General features: G+C 39.8%; 1 protein-coding gene across 3 annotated transcripts; it reads left to right on the forward strand.

Moving 5' to 3' along the window:
* The first annotated feature begins 221 nt into the window (after positions 1 to 221).
* Positions 222 to 7,489, forward strand: LOC124275545 (proton-coupled folate transporter-like). 3 transcript variants are annotated; one of them, XR_006898311.1, is made up of 7 exons: positions 222 to 317; positions 4,122 to 4,993; positions 5,082 to 5,315; positions 5,694 to 5,777; positions 6,239 to 6,395; positions 6,537 to 6,616; positions 7,314 to 7,489. XR_006898311.1 is itself a non-coding variant. In XM_046711117.1 (7 exons), the coding sequence occupies exons 3-7, from the start codon at positions 5,186 to 5,188 to the stop codon at positions 7,349 to 7,351; spliced, it is 489 nt and encodes a 162-aa protein (XP_046567073.1). In that variant the 5' UTR covers positions 584 to 672; positions 4,122 to 4,993; positions 5,082 to 5,185; the 3' UTR covers positions 7,352 to 7,489. The 3 variants fall into 3 exon arrangements, 1 of the variants encoding a protein (XP_046567073.1); XM_046711117.1 differs by lacking the exon at positions 222 to 317 and adding an exon at positions 584 to 672; XR_006898312.1 differs by lacking the exon at positions 222 to 317 and adding an exon at positions 1,483 to 1,594.
* Positions 7,490 to 11,994: the final 4,505 nt, after the last annotated feature.

The following is an 11,994-nucleotide window of genomic DNA, read 5'->3' on the forward strand; positions in this document are numbered from 1 at the left end:
AACCAAACTCAGTCAGTCAGTCAGTCTCATGAAAACGGGTGAAAAAAGTGTGCAAGCCCCCATCACGAGGCCATCCCACCACCACCCGTTCTGACATGGACTTCTGCAGTGTACATTCCATTTACAACAATGCTCTGGGACTTCGAAACGTAACGACAGGCGAATGGATACCTAAATCAATGGGTCACGAAATACCCACGTCATTGTCACAACCCGAGTCAAACACATGTCCACCTCCCCAGAGATGAAGGTCGGTTGTTAGACAACTACTCTGTGAAATAACGTGTACTCCTTGTCGTCATACTGTCTCTGGGCGGGTTAGTAATTATTCGCAGCGTGTGCATATAAATACATGTATTAGATTATGAAACTTGTATCATCATCAACCCATTCAATTTCAGCGGGGAAACATCCCTTACGTATATTGATATCTAGAAAAACAGATAACAATTCGAACGCCAGGGACTGACATACCTAAGGAGTTATTATATGTAATACCAGGAGCCAATCATTTCTTTCTGCCACGTTTACAAAAAAAGGACTTGATATGTATCACCGTTTATCTTTTGCTGCACTCGTGGTAAGTATATGTTGTCTTAGCCAGTGTATGTGTGTCTGACAGTCAACGTATCTCCTTCTCCACCCATCCAGTTGTCGTATGGATGCAATGAGGTAAGTTGTCTGTGTTAAATGGATCATTACCAGCAAATTGTTTAGAGTAACTAACAAATAACGGACTCAAGTCCAGTCGGAAAAATAGTCTTGTGTAGGTTCCTTTGTGTGTATTGGACAAAGAAAAGTTGGGCGTGAGGGAAATGTTCTCACCACATTGCACGTGTGTGTGTGTGTGTGTGTGTGTGTGTGTGTGTGTGTGCGTGCGTGCGTGCGTGCGTGCGTGCGTGCGTGCGTGTGTGTGTGTTCTGCTAGTCCCTCAAGAACTCACTTCTTTACGTTGCATGTTTTTGGCATGGACAAGGCGAAGCCAGTCCCACAAGTATGTCCAATACCGCAACTTCCTGTAATTAAGTTACCGGCACAATTACTTTTTGGAAAAAAAACCCATTCCTATATGACATTTCTTGGATAGGGAACATCCTTGCTGAAAATGTTCAGTTGTTTTAACTGAGAATATTTTATTTAAAATAACTGGAAAATGAACGTAAGAGAGATCTGCAGATAATCACAGATGCATTCATCTGCCAAATACGTATCTGTTCTCTCTTCCTCGTCACTGCTGTTATCAATTGTCTCCGTTTCCCCAAGAGGTGGTGAGTTTGTTTTTCCATTTAGACCCTAAACTGAATTTTCGTTGCCATTCTCAACAATACCACACAACCAAAATTAGCAAGACACGCTCATGAGAAGGTCTTCTTTCCGTTTCCAGCAGGGGTGTATTTTTCTCACCATTTACCCGGTGACAGTCTGGAAACTCTGAGCGTAGTTTATGGACCATTCACGCCATCTGAATCATCCAGTGGTCGACGATAGGGTTTTGTCTAAGTGGATGAAGTTGGTTGTCACATTGGAGGTTTCAGAGCTTTGGTGACAGCATTAGTGTTATTGCGTCTGTGAGTGTGCATCTTTAAAGGAGAAGGTGTGTTGGTGTAGACGATTACTCGTTACTTAACATGTCAACTAAACTATCCGTTGTTACCATCTGAGCCACCTTGCAGACATCTATGTACATATGCAGAGCAACAGTTAATCTGTTTTGACATGATCATGGTGCACAGCATCAAATGATAACTTCTACACCACTGCTTAAATAATTGTTGTTGAAACAACGTTGTAAACTTATGAATTTTAACAGAAGCAATTAATTACCATGACATATATGGCTTCATATACTGAGCAAACCGGAAAACTGGACACTCGGGAGTTTTTGGACTAGGTTTTTAATGTTATGTTTTTGACAATAATTTTAGTTGTATGCTGTGCATAGAACATCTTGACATCAACGGAAAGCAAATGGATCTTAGAACGTTAGTAAACACACCGCGAGGAAGACGTCGTCATTGCTCAAAACTGACGTTGAAGATCTTGCAACGTCTGTGGTGGATTGACTTACTGACGAACACGTCGACCCAGTTCGATAGGACTGAGGTCGGGGCTACGCGACGGCCAATGCAGAACTTGAATACCGGCATTTCGTAGAACATTCTATGTATGGACTTTAAGAATTATCGTATGCGATCTAGCGTTGTCTTGTTGGAACGTCAGTCCAGGGCCATGTCTGTGCATAAATGGTAGCAAGACCGGTTGCAAAATCTGATCCATGTACTTGGCAGTATTTAAGTTCCCTCGAAAGGGGAGAAGGTCCGTGTGCACAAAACAAACCCCATACTATTACGCTGCAGCCCGCAAATCTGTATACTTCACAGGCGCAGACATGGGCGTGACGTTTACCTCGCCTGCGGTACACTCGGGCCCGGCCGTCGGCAAATCTCAATGTCAAGACAACCGAATTACACTGTTTGGGATTGAACCGTTTGTGTCTTGTGGTCCTCACGAGTCTGTTGCGGCGATGAAGAAGCGTTGAAATTGGTCCATTATGGGATCTTTGGGCGCTAAGACCAGCGGCACGCAAGCGATTTCTGACAGTTTGTGCAATTATTCTTCCAGCAAACATCTCCTCACTGGTGGAAGTTGCATTAACAAATCTGTTCCGAAGATGACGTAATCGTTTTGCTTGATCTTCCCGGAGTGAGTTAACAAGTGACGCTCCCGGCCTCGGACGGTCGGCAATTCCGGTTTGATGCACAAGATTAAAAATTATTTGTCGTGAGCAATTAAAGGCTCTTGCAGACTGACAAGCCTCAAGCCTCCCCATAGCATGTTGACATTCTTGATATGAAAGGCGTGCCATTTCCAAACCAACATTAAAATGAAATGTTCAATTTGTTTTTCCAGCTCACATTGAATGTGCGTGTTCAGTTTAAGTAAACATACACCGAATGACCTCATGAATTTGCTTTTTCACACGTGTTTTTCATCTTTATAAGCTACAAAGTAAATGTTTGTACGTAAACTTACAATTTTACGATATTAAAACATTCACATTGTTTACTAACGTTTAATATACTTGTAAATTTATTTGATTAAACAGAAAGTTTTCAAATTTGCTGAGTATATTTGAAAATTGTCCTAAAATATAAAACATAAAACGTAAGGGCCAAAGAATATCCAGTCTGGCTTATCCTCAGAAACAAACACAAAACAAAACAAAACAAACAAATAGATTAATAGCTGTGAATATTATATGAATGTACAACTGAGTGTCCTGTCCTACGAGACAGAGACCTAAAACGTACTCTCAGCCTGACGTCTCACAGTTGCCAGTCACCAGCCACTCGATCACGACCTTATGTGTCACGTGAATGTGATGAGGTTGTTGGGGTATACTTCACTGCTGACTAAACCTACTGGCTGGCACAATGCCAGTTATATACCATGCTTTAGAAACGACGTCATGGGGGTTATAACACTGCAGGTGTGTTTGATCACATCTTGGATACTCTTGACTTGGTTAACGTCCCCATCCAAAAGAATCTGGTAAAAGGGATGCGTAAAATAGTAAATTGCAGACACCATGAAGCTTTGATTCTCCTACTATCATCACCCAAATGCGCAATGTGTGCAAAACTGCAAATCATTATAAGAAGTTTCTGCTACTAAGGCTGTGAGTGAGTGAGTGAGTTTAGTTTTACGCCGCACTCAGCAATATTCCAGCTAAATGGCGGTCTGTAAATATCGAGTCTGGACCAGACAATCCAGTGATCAACATCATGAACATCAATCTGCGCAATTGGGAATCGATGACGTGTCAACCAGGTCAGAGAGCCTGTACTCAGAATGTGAATCTTATCTAATATTGTTGTGTATTGTGCATAGACAACTACAATATAAACAGCAATACGTATCCATTGAAGAATTCATTGATGATTTTTTTTTTTTCAAAATACCAATTCTAATGGGTTCTGTTCTCAGTGTTCTGTTCATCAGTTTTTGTGGTATACGTGGAAGAAAACGATTTATTCTGTGTTTTAGAGCGTGCATTCTGTGTTGTTTTAGAACTTCTGCTCAGTGTGCTTGTATCACACAAAACCATTTGTATTTTTCAGACTGCGTCCAAAACATGGCTGTTATTAGATGTTGCCGACGGCAGTTCGATTTGAATCTCATAACAGTCGAGCCAGTTTTGTTTCTTTACATGATCGGACTCTATCTGTCAATTCCAACCTTCCAGGCATTTGTGTATAACAAGGTCTGCATTGACAAGTACAACGAGACTTTCTGCGGCAGCCTGCGCAACAAGACATTCCAAGAGGACCACAAAACAGAAGAGGATTATGTCCAGTCTGAGACGTCCTACTTGATCTTAAAGAGAACAGCTGTAGAACGTGTTCCGGCATGTTTGATTGTACTGTTTTTCCTTGGATCCTGGGGTGACAAAGTGGGTCGGAAACTACCTGTAATTATACCCAGTGTGGGGACAACGTTGTCTTACATTGGGTATATGATTCTTTCCATTTACCCTTCAAGTAAAGTGGAGTATGTGATGATCCCTGCTGTAGTAAATGGTCTCTCTGGGAGTTTTACTGCCCTGTTGATGGCATCGTACAGCTACGTGACGCACGTTGCTGATCCAAAGAATAGAACTACGCGACTAGGAATCGTGGAGGCTGTTATCTCCTTGGCTGGAACAGTTGGAGTCTTAACATCGGGACTCATGTTGGACAATACAAGCTTCACATTCGTCTTCGCCGTCATGAGTGGATGTTCCTTCTTAGGACTGGTATACGCTGCCATACGTTTAGAAAACCTAACGGCGAGCACAACAAGACGGCTAGAGGGTGAAGGTTTCTGCGAATATTGGTTTCTGGGATCTGTCAAGGAGTCTGGTCGTTGTGTGATGAAGAAGAGGCAAGGAAGAGAACTCTCTATATCATCATACTGATTATCATCTTCAACATCTTTGTTATCGGAACAGTGAGTGAGTACAAATTGACTTTTATTTCTTAATCCTTATTGTTTGCGTTTGCTCATACTAAAACACAGGTCACCTCTTTGGCGTGCTGCAGGTGAAGCGGACATCCTCCTCCTGTTCACAAAGCGAGCTCCACTCAGCTGGTCACAGACAACTTTGGGTTACTATCAGGGTCTGGAGAACTTCGCTCGGAGTTTAATGCTGGTCACAGTTCTGCCTCTGGTTAGGAAGTTGAGGAACACCACCGTAGGACTGTGGGGTTTGATCTCCAAAGCCATCGGTCTGGTGGTATTGGGACTCAGTACACGAACATGGCACGTCTTTCTAGGTAAATGAAAACTGCTTTAAGTGCACAAATGTAATTCATCCTTCTTAGTCCTCATCCAGTAAATAATTAGAAAATACAAAACATATAGTTGATTGTGATTCACAATAGTGAGTGAGTGAGTTTGGTTTTACGCCGCTTTCAGCAATATTCCAGCAATATCACGGCGGGAACACCAGAAATGGGCTTAACACATTGTACCAATGTGGGGAATCGAACCCGGGTCTTCGGCGTGACGAGCGAACGCTTTAACCACTAGGCTACCCCACCGTCCCTGATTCACCAGATGGTTGCATGTCCTAGTATGAGCATCAAATGTATCTGTCACACACGCCACTGATGTGTAAACGTTGTGACAGCAATCAATTCATTTCGTTTCAGTGACACTGCTGTCCATGTTTCAAGGCTTCCCAGCAGCTGTTGTTCGGTCACTCTTGTCAAGTATGGTCAGTCAGGCTGAACAGGGTAGGGTTAAGAACAAACATGATGTTGTAAAGATTGAATAAGCAAAGCTTGGATCACAATGGAAGTAGTACTCTTATATGCTAACGACAGAATATAAGTCAGTCTCGGTTGTCTCCACTTGGCGTACAGGACAAAGAGATGTGAACATTATCTAAAGGATTGCTGGCAAAGAATGATGATAACAGGTATCCGACTGAACAAGGTAAAGCTTGTATCCCATTTCTTAGGCTTAACATTCTACATATGGTCAGCCATATATTTAACGAGTGAGGTGATAATGTGATTTGATGTTAATAATTGAATCAAACAGGACATCTGGTGTTTTAGCCTCATGTCACCACAAACATCAAAACTGAATCAGAGCAACGGTTTTGAATGTTCTTTAAATGCAACAGACGGTTATTAAAACATATACTTAGTATGCATTCCCTGTTTTCAATATGTTCATCGTCTGTTTACAGGGCGCTTGTTTGGACTCCTGGCTTCAATGGACAGCATTGCTGTCGTGGTGGCATCCCTGATCTTCAACCAACTCTACCCAGCAACCCTTGATATCCTACCTGGCCTCAGCTTTATGGTGGCTGCTGGTCTGTGTGTTGTTGCAGCAGCCATTATGCTGTGAGTGGTCATTTTACCTTTATAGCCAAAGAAGGGTATTGACAAAAATCCATAAAAATATTAGTAGTATGTTATGCCAGGCATTTAAAATATCGTAAATATTTTGCATTTGGTCATGTTCCTTCTGTACTTGAATTACAGATGGCTTCATTTTGATATGAGAGGACGGGTATTGGTACTTACACAAAATGTGACAGGAGACACAGAGGACAAAAACAAAGGTATGCCCTTAGTAGTTTGTGAAAAATGCAGAAGTGTATACAATTTACGTCCGGTCATTATTGTTTCAGCTTAAGCATCTCAGTGCACCACACACCCCCATCGATCGTGAATTGTATCAGAAGCAGTTATCAACCAGATCTCGAAACCGCGACAAACGAGACGCCATTTCAGACTCACTAATACCAAATGTCGGTTCGAAGTATGAACTCCAGACAGATGGACGGGTATTAGCTTCACAGTCTAAAACAATCATATACGTAGAAGTTTCTGTTCGAAGAAGACACCTTCACCTGATCCCTTAAATACTGGATTACAAATATAACACAATTTTCATACTTCATGACTTCAGCTAATTTATTAAAGTGGAAAGTAAACAATATCAGACTTGGAATACATCCTTGACGAACACGACATGACGACACGAAAGGCTGCGAAATGCTCTTGGTATCATCACTATTTGATAGTGGCAAATCAAAAGCCTTTCTGAAATCAGTGAAACTACAGTTGTATCTTGTTTTGGGGCCATTATATATTTGTGCACAAAACCTAGTATGTGAATGTTATCAGATTTTGGAGTAGCTCACACGAAAACCAGCTTGACAGTCAAATATGTGTTTCAGAGAAAGTGAATGAGGGACTGTAAAAGAAGAAAAGGTGCATTTGTAAACAACTATGTTTATTTTTCTTTTGTTTCAGAGGACGCTCAGGTGGAGGCTTCGACGACCCACATGTAATCATAATCAGTCATCACGTGTCGAGCAAATGTCAGATGTTTTGCCTATAACATCCGAATATGTCAATAGTAATATATTCGAGCAGTACACAATACTCCAGATCGGGTTCAAGTATCAACACAAAGGGCTAAAAAGAGAGAAAAACTGGGTTTTTTAGATATTTATGTCACTCTCTTTATTTTCTCAGTTCTTTCAGCCTGCTTATCTTGAGCATAAATAGTACTTCTTCTCCCTCTTGTATTTTCGAACAAATCTGTGAAATCCCTACACATGTGGGTGAATGCACATAACATATAAATTATTGTCTCTGGAGTCTCATACCCGTGGAGATCCAGGTTAGAATTGGTCTTGACTCGTCGTACGAGGCTGACGGGATCGGGTGGTCAGGCTCGCTCACATGTCATCGTATCTCAGTAGCTTAGATCGATGTTCATGCTGTTGAGCAATGGATTGTGTGGTTCAGACGCGATTATTTACAGACCGCCGTCACATATAAAGGAAACATTGGTGAGTGCGGCGTTAAACGACAGACAAACAAATCTGGTGCCTCTATTTTGGAAATAATATTGAAGAGTTCATTATTCGTGTTTATTCTTCTTATACTTTCCTCACACCGGTTTGTCTTTAAATTATATTTCTCAATTTCTTATTAATATATTCTTTATGAAAAATCTTGAAGTTCCCAATTTATGTAGCTGTATGTCCCTTTAAAGATTAATGTGTCCTTGTAAATGTGTCTTGTAAAACCTTTACTACATTTTAAGATGCTTCAACATGCGCACATTGAAAGGATGATCTGGCTTTGGGTACACGTTTTGTGCTCATAAGCACATCTATATTCCCCTCTGAAGAAACTAAAGAGCAGCATTTCTAATTCCTTGAAATGTGAGCAAATCAGTATTAATGACATTCTTTTGGATATATTATTGACACCTTTATATCATATTATACATTTGTCATCAAGTGTAGCATTTTTCAACACAAGTACCTGCTTTAGCATCCACTGTGATATTACTATTGTGTAATTCTACTTTGCTATATGGGAAGTATTCGACAGTTATGTCCAAACTGTAATGTTAAGACAGTGTCACCATAATATTATTATTAAGCTATTTTAAAAGTATAGTAAAGGAAACGCTGAAACGTCACTCTATGCAATAAACGAGAAGTTATCGTATCCGTTTTTCTTCGTTATTCACAACGTCTTTCTCAAATTCATGCATGTGAACACGGTAGGGGTAAAATTCGGAATTTACAGTGAAACGTGTCAGTATGTTGTCTATACATTTCAATGATGAAAACCAGACTGAAAGATATCATTGCAAATTCAATTAAACGGGTCTTTTTTACACAAGGCATTTATCACTTCAGGAACTGCAACAAAGTGTGGGGTAGACGAAATGGTCCTTTTCATGCCGATAATGACCAGAACGATGTTTTTTATGGCTGCTCAGTAATGCTGTGGGATGGGGTCACTGTGACTTACAGCTTAATGGGCAGTACAGGGCGGGTATTGTTACTGACTGCGTCCAGCAGGAGAGCAAGAGCAAGGCCAGACTTGTCATTAATCAAACATGTACAAACTCGACTTCACACTGTGAAAGAGCTTAAGATTTGTAGAACCTGTCTTCTTTCTTGTTCATATGTCTGTAGAGTTCCTCTCTGGCTCTTTTCTTCATATAAGTTATGATGACACGCTAGCAGCCTCAGCAGTCACCTTCTACTCACAGTAGTAGATTAACTCTCTGTTTTGACAACTAATAAGTTGTCCCACACTGGCCCCCACGTTCACACCTTCTTAACGAGTTGTCCCGGAGTGGCCCCTGAATTTGGTTGTTACGTAATAGACAGGGGGGCCACTCTGGGAATACACCGAACTTGTCTACTTGGACGGCGCCATCAGAAACTATTCTCAACAAATGAACCAAGCCGACATAGGACGTTTGATTAGGATTATCCTTCATTGAATCCGGGATTGTCTTGAGAATAGAGATGGATTCACGAGATATCAATGTGTTTGATTTTCAATGGGAAATGATGTGATGTACAGTAGGGCGCTTCGGCCAGTTATCAAACAAAATCTATGGTCATCTGACCTTCAAAGACTAAGGCAAATGATAGTCAGATGTGACTATTATTTGAATAGTTATTTCATTTAAGATATAAATTATCAATACCTTTTAATTGAATATTCCAAACTCTTTCATAATATATTTGTCACTCAAACTACACCATCATAAACTTCATCTTTGATGCCATGGGGGCCTCTACATGAAAGACATTTCTCTTGTCAGGTCAGATTGTCAATATGATCACTGATATTGGTAAGTATCGTCTCTTCTGAAGATGTCCTTGTCTTACCTGCTGATTCCCAGGTTGAAACTAAAACTTTGACAGGGAAATAGTCCATAAAAGACCATGGTGTGACACAACAAAAATAAAATGTGCTGTAGTTAATCATTGTATTTCTGAAATTGAGTGAGTGAGTGAGTGAGTTAAAATTTATCGTCACATCGGCAATATTTCAGCAATATTGTGACGAGAACAATTAATTGGTATACATAGTAAGTAATAGTAAATTATAAAACCTGTCTACGAAGGACAGTAAAATAACTAGATTATCACAGAGACGAAATTAAAACTAGTAATTAAATCTTAACCAGTTTAACTATAGATGACAATACAATATAAAAACGGACTATAGATTGCCAACAACTGATGGTGGATCACCATACTAGGGACCATGGGGACTTACAGTACATTTGCTTCCTGCATGGACCTAGCTGGATTTACACCATCCCTTTAGCTATTAGCAATTTTGGATATTCAAGCCACAAATTAAAAGAACACATATTTTACGATTAAAAATAATAGTAGATTTAAATTTACATTGAATGCTTTTGGACTTACATACCCTCTCAGGAGGACAATAATTTTACAATACTTCAACCCCCTTTGAGGGTACAGCCACTAACAATCGCAGTTATTAATCTAAACTGCCAATAATAATTTTAGTTATCTATTTACAGACCATTTATCAAAATGTATCTAGTAATTCTATTTCCTTTAAAAATTCAATGATGAAATGATAATTAACATTAAAAAGACCCTTAACTGTCTTGACATTGAAATACTTATCCCTTGTAATGGAAAAATCAATACAGTCAAGCAGGACATGCTTGACCGTGATTCTTTCATCACAAGGGATGCAAAACGGAGGATCCTCACCTTTTAATAGGTATTCATGAGTATATCTCGTATGACCAATACGACATCGTCGCATGATGACCTCTTCAAATCTGGACTGACAACCCAAGTAGGTGTAACCAATATAGGGTGTTATTTCATGTAATTTATTGATACCTACTTGGGTGTCCAACTTCTTCTGCATCAGATCACGGATGTAAGTTCTAATGCTAGCTTTATAATCAGAGTACGGGATAAGAAGTAGTGTCACAGATTTGTTGAGTGCTGCCTTGGCAGCAAAATCGGCCATTGTGTTCCCAGAAATGCCAACGTGGCTGGGTAACCAACAAAGGACGATGTCGCATTGGCCAGTAGCAAGATCATTATATAATTCAATAATTTCTAATAAAAGTGGATGTATACAAGAAAAATGTTTTATAACCTGAAGACAAGAAAGAGAATCTGAAAAAATGATATATTGTTAAATATTTAGGATGTTTAGTAATATATTTAAGCGCTGTAAATATGGCATTTGCTTCAGCTGTGAAAATAGAACTATTGCCTGAACTATTGCCACCATCCCATCTGTAAATAAGGATTTGTATGTATTATATTTACTTTTTGATTATATTCTTGTTTATATTGTAATTCATTGGTGTCTGATGTTTTAAACGTTGTCAGTGTTAGGTTAACTTCTGGTCTTACCAATTGCCAAGGAAGAGAAGAAAGAAAGCGGGAAGGAGCTATATTTTCCAGCTCAATGCCGGCATCAGAAATGAATGGTATAATTCATAGCCCAAGAGGTGGAACAAGAGAAGGCTTTTTGTTGTACAAATCCTCATAGAGAGGATTGAAGACACAATTATATGCAGGGTTAGACATATTTGAGTATAGTTTAATGAGATACTGTAAAGATAATTTGATAGGTCGTTGGTTAAGAGATGGCTCATCGGCCTCAACATAGAGACTGTCAACAGGAGAAGTTCTGAAAGACCCAAGACAAAGTCTTAGACCTTAGTGGTGCACAGAATCTAATAGTATTAGGTTGTATTTGCAGGCTCCACCATAAACGATGGAGCCGTAATCTAGTTTAGAACGGATGAGTGATCTGTATAAGTGTAGGAGGGTAGTTTGGTCCCCTCCCCACTTTGAGTTGGAAACAACTTTTAACAGATCAAGTGCCTTCAGGCATTTAGCTTTAAGGGATTTAATATGAGGCAGAAAGGTTCAATGTGAATCGAAAATAACACTCAAGAACTTGGCCTCCTTCACAACTTTGATGGGTGTGCCATTTAGAGATAGTTCAGGGTCTTTATGCGGTTTGTATTTACGTCAGAAATGTATACAATTAGTTTTGTATTTACAAAATTTAAAGCCGTTTTCAAGACACCATGTATTTATTTTGTTTAAACACATCTGCATTTGCCGTTCAATGGTATGCATATTTTTACCACAAG

The sequence above is a fragment of the Haliotis rubra genome, unplaced genomic scaffold (assembly GCF_003918875.1).
Source record: "Haliotis rubra isolate DU_JTF1 unplaced genomic scaffold, ASM391887v1 Scf20, whole genome shotgun sequence".
NCBI lineage: Eukaryota > Metazoa > Mollusca > Gastropoda > Lepetellida > Haliotidae > Haliotis > Haliotis rubra.